General features: G+C 53.3%; 1 protein-coding gene across 2 annotated transcripts in view; it reads left to right on the plus strand.

The window, feature by feature from the left end:
• Positions 1-22,367, plus strand: part of TRIM46 (tripartite motif containing 46) — a 44,144-nt gene extending 21,777 nt beyond the window's left edge. The window contains exons 4-13 of one of the 2 annotated variants that reach the window (XM_078879340.1): positions 5,288-5,323; positions 6,670-7,040; positions 9,204-9,350; positions 12,042-12,137; positions 13,168-13,421; positions 13,690-13,814; positions 14,766-15,239; positions 19,264-19,612; positions 20,939-21,934; positions 22,052-22,367. In XM_078879340.1, the coding sequence (XP_078735466.1) occupies positions 5,288-5,323; positions 6,670-7,040; positions 9,204-9,350; positions 12,042-12,137; positions 13,168-13,421; positions 13,690-13,814; positions 14,766-15,239; positions 19,264-19,612; positions 20,939-21,281 (2,195 nt within the window). In that variant the 3' untranslated portion in view covers positions 21,282-21,934; positions 22,052-22,367. The remainder of the gene's footprint in view (positions 1-5,287; positions 5,324-6,669; positions 7,041-9,203; positions 9,351-12,041; positions 12,138-13,167; positions 13,422-13,689; positions 13,815-14,765; positions 15,240-19,263; positions 19,613-20,938; positions 21,935-22,051) is intronic. The other variant, XM_078879341.1, reaches the window with a different exon arrangement.
• The last annotated feature ends 1,145 nt before the right edge of the window (positions 22,368-23,512 follow it).

Genomic DNA, 23,512 nt, shown 5'->3' on the forward strand with positions numbered 1-23,512 from the left:
TAATTACTGGCTGTCGCCTGATGATGCTAGTTGTAATTACTGACTGTCACCTGATGATGCTAGTTGTAATTACTGACTGTCACCTGATGATGCTAGTTGTAATTACTGACTGTCACCTGATGATGCTAGTTGTAATTACTGACTGTCACCTGATGATGCTAGTTGTAATTACTGGCTGTCGCCTGATGATGCTAGTTGTAATTACAGACTGTCACCTGATGATGCTAGTTGTAATTACTGACTGTCACCTGATGATGCTAGTTGTAATTACTTGCTGTCGCCTGATGATGCTAGTTGTAATTACTGACTGTCGCCTGATGATGCTAGTGGTAATTACTGGCTGTCACCTGATGATGCTAGTTGTAATTACTGGGTGTCGCCTGATGATGCTAGTGGTAATTACTGGCTGTCACCTGATGATGCTAGTTGTAATTACTGGGTGTCGCCTGATGATGCTAGTTGTAATTACTCGCTGTCACCTGATGATGCTAGTTGTAATTACTGGGTGTCGCCTGATGATGCTAGTGGTAATTACTGGCTGTCACCTGATGATGCTAGTTGTAATTACTGGCTGTCACCTGATGATGCTAGTTGTAATTACTGGCTGTCACCTGATGATGCTAGTGGTAATTAATGGCTGTCACCTGATGATGCTAGTGGTAATTACTGACTGTCGCCTGATGATGCTAGTGGTAATTACTGGCTGTCACCTGATGATGCTAGTTGTAATTACTGACTGTCGCCTGATGATGCTAGTGGTAATTACTGGCTGTCACCTGATGATGCTAGTTGTAATTACTGGCTGTCACCTGAAGATGCTAGTTGTAATTACTGGGTGTCGCCTGATGATGCTAGTGGTAATTACTGGCTGTCACCTGATGATGCTAGTGGTAATTACTGGCTGTCACCTGATGATGCTAGTTGTAATTACTTGCTGTCGCCTGATGATGCTAGTTGTAATTACTGACTGTCGCCTGATGATGCTAGTTGTAATTACTTGCTGTCGCCTGATGATGCTAGTTGTAATTACTGGGTGTCGCCTGATGATGCTAGTGGTAATTACTGGCTGTCGCCTGATGATGCTAGTGGTAATTACTGGCTGTCGCCTGATGATGCTAGTTGTAATTACTTGCTGTCGCCTGATGATGCTAGTTGTAATTACTGGCTGTCGCCTGATGATGCTAGTGGTAATTACTGAGTGTCACCTGATGATGCTAGTGGTAATTACTGAGTGTCACCTGATGATGCTAGTTGTAATTACTTGCTGTCGCCTGATGATGCTAGTGGTAATTACTGGGTGTCGCCTGATGATGCTAGTGGTAATTACTGAGTGTCACCTGATGATGCTAGTTGTAATTACTGACTGTCACCTGATGATGCTAGTTGTAATTACTTGCTGTCGCCTGATGATGCTAGTGGTAATTACTGAGTGTCACCTGATGATGCTAGTTGTAATTACTGAGTGTCACCTGATGATGCTAGTTGTAATTACTTGCTGTCGCCTGATGATGCTAGTGGTAATTACTGAGTGTCACCTGATGATGCTAGTGGTAATTACTGAGTGTCACCTGATGATGCTAGTTGTAATTACTTGCTGTCGCCTGATGATGCTAGTGGTAATTACTGAGTGTCACCTGATGATGCTAGTTGTAATTACTGAGTGTCACCTGATGATGCTAGTTGTAATTACTGAGTGTCACCTGATGATGCTAGTGGTAATTACTGAGTGTCACCTGATGATGCTAGTTGTAATTACTTGCTGTCGCCTGATGATGCTAGTGGTAATTACTGAGTGTCACCTGATGATGCTAGTGGTAATTACTGAGTGTCACCTGATGATGCTAGTTGTAATTACTTGCTGTCGCCTGATGATGCTAGTGGTAATTACTGGCTGTCACCTGATGATGCTAGTTGTAATTACTTGCTGTCGCCTGATGATGCTAGTTGTAATTACTGACTGTCGCCTGATGATGCTAGTTGTAATTACTTTCTGTCGCCTGATGATGCTAGTTGTAATTACTGACTGTCGCCTGATGATGCTAGTTGTAATTACTTTCTGTCGCCTGATGATGCTAGTTGTAATTACTGGCTGTCGCCTGATGATGCTAGTTGTAATTACTGACTGTCGCCTGATGATGCTAGTGGTAATTACTGACTGTCACCTGATGATGCTAGTTGTAATTACTGACTGTCGCCTGATGATGCTAGTTGTAATTACTTGCTGTCGCCTGATGATGCTAGTTGTAATTACTGACTGTCACCTGATGATGCTAGTTGTAATTACTGGCTGTCACCTGATGATGCTAGTGGTAATTACTGACTGTCACGTGATGATGCTAGTTGTAATTACTGACTGTCGCCTGATGATGCTAGTTGTAATTACTGGCTGTCACGTGATGATGCTAGTGGTAATTACTGACTGTCGCCTGATGATGCTAGTTGTAATTACTGACTGTCACGTGATGATGCTAGTTGTAATTACTGACTGTCGCCTGATGATGCTAGTTGTAATTACTGACTGTCACCTGATGATGTTAGTTGTAATTACTGACTGTCACGTGATGATGCTAGTTGTAATTACTGACTGTCACCTGATGATGCTAGTTGTAATTACTGGCTGTCACGTGATGATGCTAGTTGTAATTACTGACTGTCACCTGATGATGCTAGTTGTAATTACTGGCTGTCACGTGATGATGCTAGTTGTAATTACTGACTGTCACCTGATGATGCTAGTTGTAATTACTGGCTGTCACGTGATGATGCTAGTGGTAATTACTGACTGTCACCTGATGATGCTAGTTGTAATTACTGGCTGTCGCCTGATGATGCTAGTTGTAATTACTGGCTGTCGCCTGATGATGCTAGTTGTAATTACTGGCTGTCACGTGATGATGCTAGTGGTAATTACTGGCTGTCACGTGATGATGCTAGTGGTAATTACTGACTGTCACCTGATGATGCTAGTTGTAATTACTGGCTGTCGCCTGATGATGCTAGTTGTAATTACTGGCTGTCACGTGATGATGCTAGTTGTAATTACTGGCTGTCACCTGATGATGCTAGTGGTAATTACTGACTGTCACCTGATGATGCTAGTTGTAATTACTGTCTGTCGCCTGATGATGCTAGTTGTAATTACTGGCTGTCACGTGATGATGCTCGTGGTAATTACTGGCTGTCACCTGATGATGCTAGTTGTAATTACTGGCTGTCGCCTGATGATGCTAGTTGTAATTACTGGCTGTCGCCTGATGATGCTAGTTGTAATTACTGGCTGTCGCCTGATGATGCTAGTTGTAATTACTGGCTGTCACGTGATGATGCTAGTGGTAATTACTGGCTGTCACCTGATGATGCTAGTGGTAATTACTGGCTGTCACGTGATGATGCTAGTGGTAATTACTGGCTGTCACGTGATGATGCTCGTGGTAATTACTGGCTGTCACGTGATGATGCTAGTTGTAATTACTGGCTGTCGCCTGATGATGCTCGTGGTAATTACTGGCTGTCACGTGATGATGCTCGTGGTAATTACTGGCTGTCACGTGATGATGCTCGTGGTAATTACTGACTGTCACGTGATGGTGCTCGTGGTAATTACTGAATGTCACGTGATGGTGCTCGTGGTAATTACTGAATGTCACGTGATGATGCTCGTGGTAATTACTGTCTGTCACGTGATGGTGCTCGTGGTAATTACTGTCTGTCACGTGATGGTGCTCGTGGTAATTACTGTCTGTCACGTGATGGTGCTAGTGGTAATTACTGTCTGTCACGTGATGATGCTCGTGGTAATTACTGTCTGTCACGTGATGGTGCTAGTGGTAATTACTGTCTGTCACGTGATGGTGCTCGTGGTAATTACTGTCTGTCACGTGATGGTGCTCGTGGTAATTACTGTCTGTCACGTGATGGTGCTCGTGGTAATTACTGAATGTCACGTGATGATGCTAGTGGTAATTACTGAATGTCACGTGATGATGCTCGTGGTAATTACTGTCTGTCACGTGATGGTGCTCGTGGTAATTACTGAATGTCACGTGATGATGCTAGTGGTGATTACTGGCTGTCGCCTGATGAAAATAAAATAAAACATATTTTATTTTATTTTAAAACCTACGTATGGATTCCTGCAGTCACGAAAGCTTCAAATCTAGATTAAAAGTTGTTCAGAAAAATGGAAGGAACCGGACAGAGATGAAGACCTAACGGAGAATGTGCTTGACGATGACGACGACGTAAGACATGGGTGCCAGTAAGATATGTCCACTACTTTGAGCATATTGGCACCACAAGACAGAGAAAGCAAAGTGGAAACAACGAATGGCGAAATGTACAATGGACACCACCTACTGCGGGCTGTGTGTCCGTGGATCGTGATGATCGTGGTTGTGGTGGCGGTGATGATGATGATGATGAAAATGCGTGACGTTGCGCATCGCCTTTCTCGACGATAATTGCAACGGCCCTTAAAATGGAGCGGGTAAAATTCAACAGGTAATCTTGTCCGCTGCGAAGAAGGGCCGGTGGTTAGGAAGAGATGAAGAACTGAATATGCAAGAGGCAACGTGACGGATGACGGCCCTTCGTCAAAGCGCGTCGTCTAATGTACCACGACGTTAAACTTCTGTCGTGGCAATGGCTCTGCACCAGGTTTGACCTCGGGTGCCGTGGTGGCGAGGTGGTAACTACCTCGCCTGGTGTACAGGAGGTCCTGGCTTCGATCCCGACCCTGACGCATGCTGTGTATTTGGAGTTTGCGTGTCTCTCTCTCATCATCATCATCATCACGGTGGCTAGGAGATGTTAACTACCTCGCCTGGTGCACAGGAGGTCGTGGGTTCGAACCCGACCCTGACGCCTGCTGCTGCTGTATATTTTGAGTCTGCGTGTCTCTCCCTGTCATCATCATCACGGTGGCTAGGAGATGTTAACTACCTCGCCTGGTGTACAGGAGGTCCTGGCTTCGATCCCGACCCTGACGCCTGCTGCTGTATATTTGGAGTTTGCGTGTCTCTCTCTCTCCCCGTGGTCGCGCGGATTTTCTCTCCACATTGAGAATCAACATCACGCGTTTAGAGTGTTTGGCTGCTGTATATTTGCACGTGATGATGATGATGATCGCCAGGGTCGCTTCTGAAAAAACGCAGCTGCATAGCAGCTCAGTGGAGGCCTTACCTGGTGAAATAAAAACATATTAGTTGAATAGCTTTAGTTTCAATGCCCCACCGAGCCCATTGCTGCTGCTGCTAACGTCAACTCACTGCTCCCTTGTCTTTCTCAGTGCGTCTGACGAGGGAGCGCTCCTTCTGGAAGTCAGGTAACCCTTGCCGACACCTCTCGCTCAGCGCTCACTCGATCTCTGTCCACCTCGGCCGCTACGAGCGTGGCCACGCGTAACGATCGTAAACAAAGTGAACACGAATGTGCCCAGGTCATACTCTTAGTTTTTTTCGGTAAAAGTCACGTAGGTAAAACAATGAAATTAAAATTTATAAAAAATAAAATAATATTTAATATTATAAATTTTAATATTATTAATTTTAATTTCATTTTTTTTACCTACGTGACTTCACCGAAAAAACTAAAGAGTATGGATCCTTGCAGTCACGAAAGCTTCAACTCTAGAAGTGCCCAGGTCAACTAAGTGAGAACTCTCGGGCGGAGCGGAGGGGGGGGTGACGAGGTGACGAGGTGACGAGGTTTCTACTCGAGCGGCCGACCCGGTTAATGCCGCGCCTGGGCGCGTTGACAGCAGCCCGCGTGCGCGTGGCCGCTGAAACGAGCGCCGTTTGTTCCGCGCTCGGTAGCCAGGCTCCTAGCGCAGCGCCGCTAACCGCTACGCCACCGCTCCCCCTAGGACACACACACACACACACACGTACACACACACACAAGTATACACACACACGAGTACACACACACACACACGAGTACACACACACAAGTACTCACACACACAAGTACACACACACACGAGTACACACACACACACAAGTATACACACACACAAGTACACACACACACACAAGTATACACACACACGAGTACACACACACACACACGAGTACACACACACATGAGTACACACACACACAAGTATACACACACACGACAACACACACACACGAGTACACACGCGGACGCACACGTGGGCACACAGACACGGGCACAGACCCGGACAGCTGGGTTCCATAAGGGGCCGTCCATAAATGACGTCACACACCTAGGGGGGGGGATCAGACATTTGTGACGATGTGTGACAGGGGGGGGGGTTGAGAAATGTGACATCACATCAAAATGCGCAACTTTAAATAAATATAGACAACACGTTCTACTTAATTAAATATACTTTTTAATAAATGTTTTCTCCTACAACATCAGAGTGCAGCGCCACATAAAATACGCACTACAATGACAATAGTTTAAAGCGATTTGAAACATGTTTTGGGGGGGGAGGGCAGAGCTTTGTGACGTCATATTTGAGGGGAGGGGGGGGTCTGACTTTGTGACGCCGTGTGACGAAGTAGCGAAGTAGGGGAGGGGGTCAAGTGCTAAAAAATCGTCCAAAATCGCGTGACGTCATTTATCGACGGCCCCGAACCTTTCGACTCAACAATCTCCCCCCCCCGCCCCCCGCCCCCCCACCCCACCGGGGGTGCCCAGGCTACGCGACCTACCCCGGCCACCGCCGCACCCCCCCGCCGAGCCCGCGCCCCCCGTCCGCCTTCCCGTGCCCCGTGTGCCAGCGCGACGTGGAGCTGGGCGAGCGAGGACTCGCCTCGCTCTGCCGCAACTTCGCGCTCGAGGGGGTCGTGGAGCGCCACCGGGTGGCGCGGGGGGGCGCCATCCCGTGCCAGGCGTGCCGCCCGGCGGCTGCGGCTGCGGCGGCGGCGTCGTCGTCCCGCGCCGCCACCAAGAGCTGCCTCGACTGCAAGAGCAGCTTCTGCAAGGCGTGCTTCAAGCTGCACCACCCGTGGGGCACGCCGCGCGCGCAGCACGAGTTCGTGGCGCCCACCACCAGCTTCAGGCCAAAGGTGGGCGGTGGGCGGGCGGGTAGGGGGTGGGTGGGCAGGTGGACAGGTGGGCAGGTGGGTAGGTGGGCAGGTGGGCAGACGGGCAGGTGGGGAGACGGGTAGGTGGGCAGGTGGGCAGGTGGGCAGGTGCTCTAAAAAAAAATATTGATTAATTAAATATTATAATAATCAAGCTTCCTGACACATCCGTGAATGGGGTAAAGGCGTCAGTCACATCGCTCCGCGCTCGCCGTTTGGAGACTCCTGGCTGGGCGCAGCGAGCAGCCTCTGAGGACTCCTCACCTTCACCCTCAAGGGCAGGCCTGGCAGTGGTGGTGCTGGTGGTGCTGGTGGTGGTTTTGATTGTGATGACAATGGCGGTGCTGGTGCTGGTGGTGATGATGGTGGTATTGTTGGTGGTGGTTTTGATTGTGATGACAATGGCGCTTGTAGTGCTGGTAGCGCTGGTGGTGATGATGGTGCTGACAGTGGTGGTGATGATGGTGGTGCTGGTGGTGATGATGATGGTGGTACTGGTGGTTGTTTGATTGTGATGACAATGTCGCTGGCAGCGGTGGTGATGATGATGACGGTGCTGGCGGTGGTTGTGGTGGTTGTGACGGTGATGACGATGGCGCTAAATGAACTTCACGGCACGCCGCGTTCCTGGGGCCGGCAGCCGAGGGGGAGGAGGAGGAGGGGGAGGAGGAGGGGGAGGAAGGGGGGAGGAGGAGGGGGAGGAGGAGGAGGGGGAGGAGGAGGAGGGGGAGGAGGAGGAGGGGGAGGAGAAGGAGGAGGGGGAGGAAGGGGGGAGGAGGAGGGGGAGGAGGAGGAGGGGGAGGAGGAGGAGGGGGAGGAGGAGGAGGAGGAAGGGGGGAGGAGGAGGGGGAAGAGGAGGAGGAGGAGGAGGAGGAGGGGGAGGAGGAGGAGGGGGAGGAGGAAGGGGGGAGGAGGAGGGGGGGGAGGAGGAGGGGGAGGAGGGGGAGGAGGAGGGAGAGGAGGAAGGGGGGAGGAGGAGGGGGGGAGGAGGAGGGGGAGGAGGGGGAGGAGGAGGGGGAGGAGGAGGGGAGACGACGCCGAGCGGGAGGGGAAAGCAGCGTGGCGTGGCCTCGGTCAGCACAAACGAGGGACAAGCGGCAAATAAATGAATTCCGTTTCACCTTCTCGTGCCCCCCCCCCACCTTCACCACAGTACCCTCATATACTCGCCCACTTAGTGCACTGGTTTTGATGCACTGGGCCTCTCTGAGTGCTGGGTTTTGTGATATATATATTTGTTATATTTTTTAAAAGGACTGCGTTGCTAAATCTGACCAATTGAGATGACATTGCAAATTGTGGAATTTGGGGAAAGATGTGGGGGTGGAGGTCTAGATTGATTTTTTTTTCTTTATTTGGCACGAGATGGGTGATTCCGACATTCGCGACGTGGGATCAAATGGGTGATTCTATCTTGATTTGAAATTTTCGTGCCTGCAGGAATGCAAACTCTTTGGTTCTTTCGGTAAAGTCACGTAGGTAGAAAAATAAAATAATGGATTACGACGTTTCGATCGCAACACAAGCAATCGTCATCAGGTAGAAAGATAAAGCAGTAGAACTGTTCAGAGGTTCTGAGCGCGGTGGCTCTTTGAGGACAGTGGTGGCGGCTCTTGAAATTCAAAAAGGAAATGGGTCTGCGTGTTATTGTGGTTGCCAGTTCACCATGGGAGTCCAGTTCACCATGGGAGTCCAGTTCACCATGGGAGTCCAGTTCACCATGGGAGTCCAGTTCACCATGGAAGTCCAGTTCACCATGGGAGTCCAGTTCACCATGGAAGTCCAGTTCACCATGGAATTCCAGTTCACCATGGAATTCCAGTTCACCATGGAAGTCCAGTTCACCATGGGAGTCCAGTTCACCATGGAAGTCCAGTTCACCATGGGAGTCCAGTTCACCATGGAAGTCCAGTTCACCATGGAATTCCAGTTCACCATGGAATTCCAGTTCACCATGGAAGTCCAGTTCAACATGGGAGTCCAGTTCACCATGGAAGTCCAGTTCACCATGGAATTCCAGTTCACCATGGAATTCCAGTTTACCATGGGAGTCCAGTTCACCATGGAAGTCCAGTTCACCGCCACGGCTCTCGTTGTCGTTGTGGTTGTTGTGGTGCGAGTGACCGCGTGCTGCTTGTGCTGCAGGTGCTGCTGTGCCCGGAGCACGAGGCGGAGCGGGTGACGGTGTACTGCGAGGTGTGCCGCCGGCCCCTGTGCCACCTGTGCAAGCTGGGGGGGGCCCACGGCAACCACAAGATCTCATCCATCACCAACGCCTACCGCACGCTCAAGGCGAGCCTCGCCAGAGGGCGAACAGCAACAAGAACAAACAACAACAGACAACAAACAACAACAACAACAAACAACAACAAACAACAAACAGCAGCAAATAACAGCAACAGCAAACAATAAAAAATAGAAAACATCAAACAGACAACATACAACAGCAAACAACAACAACAATAAACAGCAGACAACAACTAACACACAACAACATCAGCAACAAACAACAACCAACAACAGCAAACAACAACACATAACAGCAACTAATAAACAACAACAAACAACTCCCCAGAGGAGGGGAAGGGGGGCACAGTGGCGGAACAAATGAAGACAAAGATCCCCCGTATAGCCTCAACAGATTGTTAGGGCAAGTGCTGTTAGCCAAGTGGCTAACACGTGCTGATGCTTAAATGCACACCGCATCAGCTGCTCGTTTTTAAGGCTGAGTCGGCCTAGCGGAGGGCCAGCACCGGTTCGGATATTTGGTTTTTGCCAAGATTCGTAGGGCAGTGCAGGGCTAACCACTGTGCCACTGCTCCGTCCCCCTTACCCTCCTCCCTGTAAAGTATTTTTAATGAATAGCTCGTGATGTCTATACCACACTCGAAACACGCTCCACGTTATGAGGACGTCACGGTGGCTAGGACATGTTAACTACCTCGCCTGGTATGCAGGAGGTCGTGGGTTCGATCCCGACCCTGACGCCTGCTGTATATTTGAAGTTTGCGGTGTCTCTCTCTCCCCGTGCTCACGTTGATTCTCCGGTCCTCCAGTATTTTTCCCTTCACATGTAGAATCAACATCACCGTTGAGCGTATTTGGCTGCTATACATCCTCATTAGTTGAGCTATCATTTGGGATGCTGCTATAGGCTGGCTCCGATTAGGGATTGTTGGCGTAAGGCACTACCACTAGAGTGCAAGGCACACCCCATCCATTTCCACCTGATGATTGAGCCACTTGGCTGAGCTATCATTTGCGATAGGCCAAGGTCGCTGTTGAGAAAGATCTCCGCAGCTCAGCGGTTACCTTTCCCGGTCAAGTAGGAAACCGATTTTTAGTTGTTGTTCGTTCACGCCGTGGCTAAAACCCAACACCGCCCTTCACTCTGCGCATGGAAACGAGATCGACTACACGCGGACATTCAACCGTCGCTGTGCATCGTGGCCAAAGGAATGAATTGCCGATGCTGCTGCTGCTGCGTTAGCAGTGGTGGTAAACAAACAACAACAACAACCTTAACACATTTCGATTTAAAGCTTTCGTGACTGCAGGGATTCATATTCTTGGTTCTTTCGGTAAAGTCACGTAGAAGGGAAATAATACAATAATACAAATAAAACATAATACAAAAAAACCTCAACACACTCGTCAATAACAACACTGCGGCCTTGAGAGGACATATACATATATAATAAATGGCGTTTCGGGCAATGACCCTTCATCATGGCACGTAGATCCCGTGCTATGATAAACTTAAACTTTTTTTAGAAAATTATTTTACCGGGTGAGGCCCCACCGGGCTAAGTCGCTCTTTTTCAGAAGTGACAGCTCAGCGAAGCGGCTGATTACCATCATCATCATCATCACGTGGACATTTATAGCTGCAGACAAATCCTCTCAAGCGCGTGGTGATGTTGATTTTAAATGAAGGGACACGAAACCGCAGGACCTGGAGAAAAATCCACGCGACCACGGGGAAAGACAGCGAGGGACTTTTGACTTTTAAACAACTTTTATTGCCGCCAGCAGCAACAGCACTGGAGGCGATTCCGATATGAAATACACAAAGTTACCAGCAAACAAATAAACAAACGCTACAAATCCACGCGTTGTGGCGCTAAAAGCACCGCGCACAACACGAAAGAAAAGTCACGTGGTGGTGGTGGTCATCGCGCACGCCACGGTGACGAGCGAGCGCTTCAGAAGGTGAACAACACGAGGGTGCCGTCCACGCTGGTGCAGAGAGGGGCTTTTCCGGCTCCCCAGCGTTCGAAGAAGACGTGCTGCACATCACCGGCATGTGTGTGGTACGCGTGCTCCAGCCGGAGCCGCAACTTGAGCAGGCCCCTGATCACTGGACAGAGAGAGAGAGACAGGCAGACTGCACACACACAGCAGGCGTCAGAGTTGGTATCGAACCCACGACCCCCGTCATAGCAGGCGAGGGAGTTGACGTCTCGCCACCGCGGAGCCCCGAACATGATGAAGGGCCATAGCCCGAAACGTCGCCTATTACATATTCATCATTTTAAGTCCGCGCACACACACACTTGTTGTTGTTGACGGACGTGTTGACGACGTCGTCGTTGTCGTTGTTGTTGTTTGTTGATTATGCACCACGACCAACGCAACGAGTGCGTGCGTGTGCTGAACTTCTTTCACTCCGTACGTGTCGCCAGCCGTGTCCATCGGAGGTACGAGCAGTGTAGCCAGCGGCCGTGGTCTCACACGCGCTCGGGGGACGCTTTGAAGTCGCGTGGAGGGGGGGGCTTTCCAAGATGGGCTGCGACTTTTGTGGGGGGGGGGGGGGGCGGTGAGCTGATCACGCCACGGACGGCCCCGAAGCAATCATCAGGCTTGTGCGGTGCGTTGACGGGCTGAGCGGTAGGGGATGAAAGCGTCGTCCTGGTGTCTCATTGTCCACCCCCCACCCCTGCCTCCACCTCCTTGTACCCCCCGCCACGATACCGACGCCAGGACAAACTCTCCAAGAGCATCGCCTACCTCGTCAGCAAGGAGCCCGAGGTGCGCGCTCGCATGGACGACATAGACGACTGCGTGCGGCAGGTGGAGGTAACGTGGCCTGGGGGCGGGGCGGGGGGGAAGGGGCGGGGGGAGGGGCAGAGGGGGGCGGGGCGGGGGGGAAGGGGCGGGGGGAGGGGCAGAGGGGGGCGGGGCGGTGGGTAAGGGGCGGGGGGAAGGGCAGAGGGGGGCGGGGCGGTAAGGGGTGGTAGTTTGAAAATTGCGGCGTCAGAGTTGGCCATTGTCACGCTCCAAATTTTGCCAAATTCCCAACGAACAAATGCGCTCGCAAGTGCCTCATTTGGGATTCTAACAGCGGTAACAGCTTCGAAAACTCAGCAGGTCCAGAGTAGAACATCACCCACCCGGTGGCTAGGAGATGTTAACTACCTCTTCTGGTATACAGGAGGTCGTGGGTTTGATCCCAACCCTGACGCCTGCTGTATATTTGGAGTCTGCGTGTCTCTCTCTCTCCCCGCGGTCGCGTGGATTTTCCTCCGGGTCCTCCGGTTTTTCCCTGCGATGTTAGCTGACTCTTTGAGTTGCATTACTCGGTTGGATGTCTTTGTATTGACAGGCTGGATGTCCTACTCGATCTGCCACCGAAGCATCATTGACATGCTGATCTCTATAAATATAATGGCCACTCCCACAGCCTCAGGGAGGCCATCTCTAGCCCCGCCCTCTCACCCTGAGGGGACTCCCATCTCAGACCTATACAAGACCTTGTTTCAGTAATTTTCTCTCTCTCACCTGATGACGATTGCCTGTGTTGCGAGCGAAACGTCGTGACCTATTATTTTTCTACCTACGTGACTTTCCCGAAATACGCAAAGAGTATGAATTCCTGCAGGGGGGTGGTGGGTGGGTGGGGGGTCAGTGGGTGGGTGGGGGGTGGTGGGTGGGTGGGGGGTAGTGGGGGGTGGGTGGGTGGGGGTGGTGGTGGGTGGGTGGGTGGGGGGTGGTGGGTGGTGGGTGGGTGGGGGGTGGTGGGGGGGGGACGGGGGGCGGACAGACAAAAACGTTGCGCAAACATCGACGCCGGTGCCACCCCCGCCACCGCTGCCCCCCTCCACCGCAGAAGAGCGGCCGCCGGGCGCAGCACGGCGTGGCGGAGTCTGCGGCGCTGCTGGGGCGCGTCGTGGACGAGCGGCGCCAGGCGCTGGCGCTGGCCGTGAGCGGCGGCGTGGAGGGCCGCCTGCGGGCGCTGCGCGAGAGCCTGGCGGAGCACGCGGGCCTCCTCGACGGCCGCGGCCTCGTCGGCTACGCGCAGGAGGTGCTCAAGGAGGCCGACCAGGCGTGCTTCGTGCAGACCGCCAAGCACCTGCACGTGCGGTGAGACCCCCGGCCGGCTCGCTCGCTGGCTCACGGACTGGCTCACTCGCTGGCTCGTGGACTGGCTCACTCGCTGGCTCGGTCGTTGGTTGCTTCAATGGCTGGCTCACTCGCTGGCTTGCACGTGCGCCCCCCCCCTCGCCCCGCGCCTCCTCTCGGTCTGTCCGCCTGCCCAATCTCGTGCTGACCCCCGTGCCGACCCCCGTGCCGACCCCCTTGCTGACCCCCGTGCCGACCCCCGCACCGACCCCCGTGCCGACCCCGCCAGGATCTGCCGAGCGTTGGAGTCTCTCAAGAGCCTGGGCCCGCCCGTGGTGGACACCGGCTTCGGAGGCTTCACCCTTGACGTGTCCCGAGAGGCGGAGATGCTCGCCAACCTCTCCTTCCGCAGAGGTGCGACGCTCACAACAACAACAACATGCAACAACAACAACTGCAACAGCAACGATAACGATAGAGACAAAGGTCCCCCTTGCCCCCCGTGTAGCCTTTCATTGACCGCTGGGGCAAGTGCTGTTAGTGAGCACCTTCACGGTGGCCGGCAGGGCACGTGAGGGGGGGGGGGAAGGGCGGTGGTGTGGCCCACACACCCGGCCGTCTTTGACTCCCCAGCGATCATTATGATGCCACTGGGAGCTACGAACTTTTAAATCATTATCTTCATCATCATCATCATTTTCATCATCATCATCATCATCTTCATCATCATCATCTTCATCATCATCATTATCTTCTTCATTATCATCCGGATTGAAAACTAATTTCTTTAACAACGACTTTGTGTGGTTCGGTAGTTTGTGCTTTCCCCGCACCTCCCATTAGCAACGGCTAAATACGTAATCTAAATTAACTTACTTGGCTTAACTTTGTTATTTTTATTTTACCAGGAAAGGCCCCCTGAGCTGTGTAGCACTTTTTCAGAAGCGATCTGGCTATCACAAGTGATAGCTCAACGAAAGTGGCTCGTCATCATCATCATCACTCTAAATGCGTGATGTTGATTCTCAACATGGAGGGGAAAAACCAGAGGACCCGGAGAAAAATCAACGCGACCACAGGGAGAGAGAGAGAGAGACGCAAACTTCAAATACACAGCTGGCGTCAGGGTTGGGATCAAACCCACGACCTCATGTATACCAGGCGAGGTAGTTAACATCTCGCCACCGGGTGTTGTTCTATCCTGGTCCTGCTGAGTTTTCGACGTGGGGTGCAATGCCGCTCGTGCAGGGGCTCGTTAACATCTCCAAGAGCCACCGTGGCACGATCGCTCGGGACGCGAATCCGGGCTGCGTTTTGACCAAACCTCACCGTCAACCCCCCCCACCCCCCCGCACTGACGCGCAGTTCCAGACGCGCCGACCCTCGACCCTCGCCGCTGCTTCGTCTACAGCCGCCTGGCGCTGTGCTGGGCCCTGCCGCGGGGCTGCCCGCCGGTGCGCTCCTACCACCTCGAGTTCCGCCCGCTGGCGCCGGACGGCTCCGGCACGGCCGGCAACGGAGTTGCGAATCCCCTTCTCGGCGGCGGCGGCGCCGGCGGTGGCGGCGGTGGCGGCGGTGACGGCGGTGACGGCGGTGACGGTGACGGCGGTTCGGAGAAGCCGGTGGTGTGGGTGGATGGAGGGGAGCTGTTCGCCGATGGGGGCGCCCCCCAGGACGCGGGCCCCGAGGGGTCGCACTCCGTGTCAGCGTCTGCGTCGGCAGCGGTGGCGGCGGCGCTTGAGGAGGGGGCAGCCTACGCGGTGCGGGTGCGCGGCGCCAACGAGGTGGGCGCGGGGGCGTGGAGCGACGAGGTCGTGGTGAGGACTCCGCCCGCGCCAGGTGAGACGACGCTGGTGACGAGGTGGTGGTGGCTGGGCATGCGGGCTACATGACCCAGCCAATGCAGCATTGCCTGCTGGAGGAGCTCACCGATGGGACTTTGTTCAGATCTTTCAAGGATTTGTGAGCTCCTCACACAATCCAGCCTGGTTAAACCCAGGATGGATCGTATGCAGGCCAACCTAAATGTTTCTAACCGGCGAAGATGTTCCATTAGGGGGGTCCACGTTTCGCAAGCGTAGAGAAGAGAGGGCATAACTGTGGCCGAGAAGACCTGAAGCTTCGTGCGGAGCGACAGACCAGGTAGCTTCCACACAGCGTTACGCAACCGATGAAAAGATTATGCTGCTCGACTGATTCGGAGTAAGACCTCTGCTGTCAAACCGGAGCCGATCATGAGCATTTTGCTAAGGTATGGGAAACTCTCCACTTTCTCCACAACTGCCCCATCACCATTTGTGAGTTGTCGGTGTGGAGTACCCGATGGTACAAAATACCCTGGCAGGTGCTTAATTTTGGTGGGGCTGATGGTAAGGCCCTACATCTTAGTGGCAAGCTCCTGGTTCAGCAGCAGTGCCTCCAACTCCTCCTTTAGGAGTGAGCTGCAATTACCAGATCATCGGCATTCATAACATGGTTGACCAATACGGAGCCATCCCTTGACCGCACCTGGGCATCGATCAGCCTCCCATTGTATCTGTACCAGATGGAAATTTCTCCAGTAAAGTCATTGAAGGCTTCATGAATTACATGGTCGAAATAGATGTTAAATAATGTGGGAGCCAGAGGACATCCCTGTTGCACTCCAAGGTGAACAGGGAATAGCTCCGACTCCCAGCCACGTAGTTTAACCAGGGCCCACTCACCATCATGAAGGTCCTTAATGATCGTCAGCAGAGAGTCAGGGACTCCGAAAGCATGAAGAACAACCCAGAGCCCAGGCCTACTGATGGTATCATAGGCCTTGACTAGGTCAATAAAGCAGAGATTAAGGTCTTGTTGGAATTCCCTACACCTCTGTTGTAGCAGACAGACAGAAAATATGGCAGATGTACAGGACAGCCCTTTCCTGAAACCACATTTGGGCTCTGCAATCATCTCCTCAGTGTACCTGGCAAGGCGATGTTGAATAATCTTTGCCAGGACCGTTTCCCGGCACACTGAGGAGTGAGATGCTCCTGGAGTTATTAGTCTGTGCGGTCCCCCTTCTTAAAGAAGGGGACCACCAGGGCATCCTTCCAATCCTGCAGAACCCATCCAGCGGTCCAGACTGTTATTATGATGTCATGTAGGCCGCTCTGTGCACAAACTCCACCCTCCCTAAGCATTTCGCTTGGGAGACCATCTCTGCCCGGTGCCTTTCCTGGTCTCAGACTCTGGATCGCCTTCAGTACTTCCTCGACAAATGGCACCTCAGCCAGCCATTCACAGGGGGTGACTACTTCTTCCAATATTTGAGGCACTGCAGCCTCAGCAGGGTCATCCCCACTTTGTCCCATGATGTTTTCCAGGCTGAGGGATTTCCTCTCCCCCAAGACCTCGCAGAAATGCTCAGCAAATCTGCCAACCTGTTCCTGGGGGTTGGAGGTTGGATCACCGTTTTTTCCCCTAATAATGGTGATAGGTGTGGCACTAAAAGTAACTTTTTTATGTAATTAAAGATTGATTTGTGATCGTGGGCCACGAAGGCAGATTCCATCTCCTCAGCAACCCGCGACCACCACCCATCCTTGCAGCGCCTCACGGCTCTCCAAACCTCCAAGCGAAGGCTGCGGTAAACCTCCTCATTCTCTGATGTGGGATGCTGTAGACAATGAGATTGGGCCTGTCGCCAGCCCTGAACACCTCCTCTATTAGCCAGGGTCTCTGGGAAGGTCTGGACCATGTACCCAACGCAGCCATTGCAGTTGCATGAGCCACAGTCCTAAACCTCCCCCATCTCCCCTCGACATCAGGAGGAGTGGGGAACGATGCCAACCCCAGCTGCAAGCGATGATGAAATTCTCGCTTGCATAGTGGCCTGGTCTCAACTAGTTGAGACCAGGTCACTATGGGTTTGAATGGGGTCCTGGGTGTACACCCACCACCGGAGTGGATGAATGGCAGGCGCATCTTACAGATGACAAGTCGATGGTCAGAGGGCAGATCAGCTCCATGGTAGGTCCTGGTGTCAATGACATGGGACCGCATCCGCTACTCCATCACTATATAGTCCAGCAGATGTTCTTGCTTGGGCCCGGCATGCATCCATGATATTGTGTGGATGCGCTGATGTCGGATCAGCGTGTTGATAATTACAAGCCCATGGACTGCATAAAAATCTAGCAGCCTCCTACCATTATTATTGAGCTGATCTGGCCCATGCCTTCCAATCACTCCAGACCAGGTGCCAGAATCATGACCAACTCGGGCATTAAAGTCAACCAACAGGATGATTCTATCCTGAGGGGCCACTTTAGCCAGCACCTGTGACAGGAGGCCATAGAAGGAATCTGACACATCGGCCTTGCCTGCATCCCTCTGTAATGCGGGCGTAAACGACCTCCCGGAAGTGACGTCATGGGGGGAGGAGTTACGTCACGTGGGGGAGAGGGTTCAGGTCTATAAGGGGGGAAACCGGAAGCAGTGGGGAGTGATCGGAGACTGGGAAAGTGTGAGGCCATGCAGGGCGAAGGGTGAGAGAGAGAGAGTGGCGAGATCGCCACACACCCAGCCCACGAGGATCGGCACCGTCGGCCAACGGTGACCGACCCCAGGGCAGCAGGAGCAGCGAGGAGGCTGCAGAGAGCAGCGGGTCTGCAAGGGAGGAGTTGGGCAGCGGGGGTCTGCGCGACGAGACAGCAGCGGATCTGCTAGGAGGGAGTTGGGCTACGTGAGCGACAGCAGCCTGGGGCTGCAGAGCAGAGAGTATATAGGGGAGGGCCGTGAGGGAAAAGAGATCGAACCCAAATAAAGGACACAGGACAGAGAGAAGCGTCCGAGTCTTTTATTACACCTCCACTGATGTTCATCTTCGGTGGAGGCATGAGTAACCACGACCAGCACTCCTTACATTTAGTTGATGGGAAGGCGAGCCCAAAGTAGCCTTGGGCTTACAGCTTCCCACACCTCACCGCCACGCTCCCACGTCCCCTTCATTATTTTGTTTAGAAAAAGAGCCACTCCCTGTTGTTTGGCAGTCTCCTGCCCCGAGTAGAGGACTGTCCACCCCTCATGGTGGCAGGAGCCAGAGCCATTCCACCGGACCTCTTGAATATCACAGAGATCCAGGCAGTACCGGTCCAGCTCCATACAGAGGAGTGGCAGCCTCTCCTCAGTGAGCATTCAAACATTCCACGTGGCCACCGCAGTGTCTTTTTGCTGTTTCTGGAGGAACCCCGAGGGTAAGGATTCAGTCTCCTGGCTCCGCCAAATGGGGTTTGGCCAGGGGACGTCATATCCGCCTGTCCCCACGGGGCCTCCGGCACAAACCTCGTTTGATATTTTTTTCGTGGTTTAGTGGTAATTTATTGGAAGGTGGAGGGGTTACAAGCCCCGCACACCAATCCAAAGCCCCCTTTGGCCGCTGTGGTGGCTACAAACGCCATGAGTGGAATGGGCAATCAAAATTGGCCCTTCGCTCATGGCACTGCTCACCACAGCGTTACTGTCCAACACCAACGAGGGGGTAGGGGGTTGTTTTGCCGGACACAGGGACACACACGGGGACACCCGGGGACACACGCGGGGACACACGCGGGGACACACGCGAAGTCAGACACGGGGACCTGGACAGCTGTATTATTGTTTTATTATTATTATTAATAATCACCCTCCTCTTCCACCCCTCCCCCTCATTCCCCCCCCTCCCCCACCTCCCGCCCGCTCCTTCATCATCCTTCATCTCTCCATCATCCTTCCCCCTCTTCATCCTCGCACCCCACTTCTCATCCCTTCTCCCGATTCCACCCCTTCTACCTCCTCCTCTGCATCCTCCTCCTCATCTCCACCCCCTCCCAACCCCCCCCACCCCCCCCCCCCCCAGTCCTCCGCTTCCGCTTCGACGCGGGCTGCGGCTGCAGCCGCGAGCGCCTGAGCATCAGCAAGGACGGGCTGTGCGCCCGCTCCGTCGCGGGCCTCGCCACCGTGCTCGCCGCCGAGCGGCCCTCGCCGGCCCCGCCGGCCCCGCCGGCCGTGTGCCTCCCGGTGGACTTCGTGGTGGGCGACGCGCCGCTGGCGGCGCGCGGCCGCGCCTGCTGGGCGCTGCGCGTGCTGCCCGACTCGTTCGTGGTGCGCATCGGGGTGGTGGCTGAGAGCAAGCTGCACGAGTGGTTCCGCGGCGCCGGCGGCGGCGGCGGCGGCGCAGGCGCTCGCGGGGACGTGCACAGCCCCAGGTGGGAGGACGAGGAGAGTGGTGGTGCTGTGGTTGTGCTGGGGTGGTGCTGTGGCAGAGGTCGCAACCGGGTACCCGATACCCTACCCGATACCCGGCTACCCGTACCCGGCCGGGTACGGGTAGCCATTTACGACCCTGGTGCGGCCGGGTACGGGTACGGGTAAGGAATCAAAACCCGTTTGCGACCTCTGTGCTGTGGTGGTGCTGTGGTTTGGTAGTTGGATGGCGATGTGGTCGTCATGGGGTGGTGTTTTGGTGGAGTGATTTGGTGATGAGGTGGTGCGGTGGTGCTGCTGGTGGTGTGGTAGTTATGGCGCGGTGTGATGGGGGGGGGGTGGTTGGGTGGTGTGTATGTGTGTACGTTGAACTTCTTTCGCACCGTACGTAGACAACCGTGCTCATCGGAGGTGCGGGGGAGGGACAACAATCTAAACACAAAAAGCAGTTCCAAATCAATGAGTTTGTCAATCAAGGTGATGATTTAAAAGTGCATATCTCCAGTGTCGGAAGGGAGAGGGTTCCAGATGGCCGCAGAAGACTACGCGGTTTGGTGGTGGTGGTGGTGGTGTAGTCATGGGGTGGTGTCGTGGCGGGGGAGTTGATCGGTGCCTAGGCACAGGTGGGAGGACGAGGATGATGGTGGTGGCGGTGGTGTGGTGTTGGCGTGGTGGGCTTGCAGCTGAGTGGTGGTTGGGTGTGGTGGTACGGTGGTTGGGTGGTGGAGTGATTTAGTGGTGGGTTGGTTGGTGGTGTTAATGAGGAGCAGGGTGAGGAGGAGGCGAGGTAGAAGAGGAGAATGGGATGATGATTCTGAAAATGATGAGTATGGTACTCGTTAAGTTGACGACTATGATGATGATGACAGACGGTGATGACGACGATTGATTACGACGATGATGATGACGACGATGATGACGATGACTACGATGTTGATGACGATGATGACGACGGTGATGACGATATTGATGATGGAGCCCGGTGCATTCGCGGTGAGCGTGGCCGGTCGAGACTGGCGACAGAACGGCAGCCAAAGGCCGCAAAATTGACCACCTCTCCCCTTGCGTAGACCCTGACACCACCACCCTCATCCAGCAGCGGACAGACCCTGACACCCTCATCCAGCAGCAGACAGACCCTGACACCCTCATCCAGCAGCAGACAGACCCTGACACCCTCATCCAGCAGCAGACAGACCCTGACACCCTCATCCAGCAGCAGACAGACCCTGACACCCTCATCCAGCAGCAGACAGACCCTGACACCCTCATCCAGCAGCAGACAGACCCTGACACCCCCGCATTGCCCCACCGCCCGCACCCGGCAGGTACGAACAGGACAGCGGGCACGACAGCGGCAGCGAGGAGGCCGAGGCCCCCTCCCCGAGCGCGCTGCTCGTCACCGCGGCCGCCGGCAAACTCCTCCTGCCCCGCGGGCCCCGCGCCCCCGCCGCCTCCTCGGGCGGCTGCCGCGCCGTGGCCCTGCCCGAGGTGCTGGCCGTGGCCGTGGACCGCGAGCGCGGCACGGCCGCCCTGTTCGACGCCTCCGACGGGGCCATGCGGCTGCTCTGGGAGCGGCCCTTCGACTGCTCGTCGCCCGTCTACCCGGCCTTCGGCTTCCTGGGTGGCGGGGCCGTGCACCTGCACCACGCGGCCTTCCAGCGGCCCTGAGGAGATACAAAGGCGGTCGTGGTGGGGGGTGGGGTGGGGGTGTCTCACTGTTACTACTACTGCTACGTGCGGCGCTTTCAGATACTTCAAGATGAAAGGCGCTTCATACAATAGAGGTCATTCTGGTTATGATTTTAACATTAACGGCACGTTTAATATTTACGCAACCTAACCCAAAACAAACCAACCTTTAGTATGAATATGATCATCATGACAGTCTTTTCATGAGGCTCCTGCTAAGATGTTTTGTTGCAATCGGGAGCGGCGATTGCACTACTGTGTGTGTGTTATCCTGATTGATTACATTTTATAATAATAATAATCATCATCATCATCACCACGCTTGTGTAACCCAGGAAAAGGCTTTCCAAATCTTGTGACTCTCTTTGGAAGAGGGTCCTGCCACGTGGCCCAGACGTCGTGTGAGAATCATTGATGAGATTTGAAGTACAATTTTTTTTTATTCCTAATTGTACAACTTCATGTATTTTTTACCGTGCGATTCTTAGACATATGTAACTGCTAGCTATGTGTTGTCCGGTTGCCGGGATACAAAGTGCCGGGCGGTGGTGGTTGTGGCGGTGATGGTGGAGGTGGCTGTGGTGGTGGCGGTGGTGGTAACGGTGGCTGTGGTGGTGGCGGTGATGGTGGAGGTGGCTGTGGTGGTGGCGGTGGAGGTGGCTGTGGTGGTGGCGGTGGTGGTGGAGGTGGCTGTGGTGGTGGCGGTGGTGGTAACGGCGGCGGTGGTGGTGGTGGCGGTGATGGTGGAGGTGCTGCACGTGGGCTGTGTTTAACCCGGCAGCATCGTGGAGGAAGCGACGAGGGTTGGTGGATCACGCACAGATGGTGTTGTTGTGGAACTCCCATCCCGTGGGCGTCGAGGAGTAGCCCGTACCCCAGCACGCCGGGAGAAGGTGGTACACCAACGTGTGGACTAATTCTAGATTTGAAGCTTTCGTGACTGCAAGGAATCATATTCTTAGGTTTTTTCGGTAAAGTCAAGTAGGTAAAACATAAAAATTAATGAAAATAAAACAAAAATCACGACGTTTCGGAGGCAACACAAGTCTCCGTCATCAGGTGGGACCGTCAAAGCAGCTAATTCGGCTGTGACGGTCCCACCTGATGACGGAGATTTGTGTTGCCTCCGAAACGTCGTGATTTTTGTTTTATTTTATTTTCATTAATTTTGATGTTTTACCTACGTGACTTTACCGAAAAAACCTAAGAACGTGTGGACTAATCTCCATCTGTTGCCATCTGTACGTGGAACAGAGCGTTGCACCCTCGCTCACACGCGTGGGGGTTTCTCCGGCTGCTCGGGTTTCCTTCCCACGTGAATAATGAACACAGCTCGCATCGTTAATTGGCTGAAAACATCTTAAAATAAAAGTGAATGCAGTAGGACCCCCCTGAAACAAGAGTCCCAAGACTCCTCCTACTCCTCGTGGCTCTCCCGTATAAATAAGTCATTACCGTTGTTATTGTCAGTGGCGCTTGTGCGATGTCCTTGCCAAAATGCCAGCCCAGCCTGGCTGAAAAGCTCCACAATTTAACGGGGGCGATGATTTGCTGCTCACGAGCCATGCCAAGCGAGTCATTGGCGGCGGCGTTTTTAGAATTTGGCAAATTTGGCAATTTGGCAAATTAAAAAAATTACGCTGGCACAACAAACGGCCTATATACCCGTACGAATTACCGCGTGGAACCTTTCAATGTCTAATACGAAGCAGACGGTGCAGAGTATTCGCACGGTTATACTATTTACGAAACTTCCATTTAAAGCTTTCGTGACTGCAGGGATTCATCTTCTTGGTTCTTTCGGTAAAGTCACGTCGAAGAGAAATAATAAAATAATACAAATAAAACATAATAAAATACAATTCTCACGACGTTTCGGCCACAACGCAAGCAGCCGTCCTCAGGTGAATCATTCGGACGCTGTCTTTCCGACAGACCTGTTCTTCACCTGGGGACGGCTGCTTGCGTTGTGGCCGAAACGTCGTGAGAATTTTTTTTTATTGTTTTATTTTTATTATTTTATTATTTCCCTTCTACGTGACTTCACCGAAAGAACCAAGAAGATATTTACGAAACAAATTTTTTATCTTTCCAGGTAAGGTCCCACTAATCTGCTGTGCAGCTTCTTTTTCAGAAGCGACCTGTCCACCACAAATGACAGCTCAACGAAGTGGCTCATCATCATCACGTGGAAATGTATAGCAGCAGCT

This window comes from Lampetra fluviatilis, chromosome 53, assembly GCF_964198595.1.
Source record: "Lampetra fluviatilis chromosome 53, kcLamFluv1.1, whole genome shotgun sequence".
Lineage (NCBI taxonomy): Eukaryota > Metazoa > Chordata > Hyperoartia > Petromyzontiformes > Petromyzontidae > Lampetra > Lampetra fluviatilis.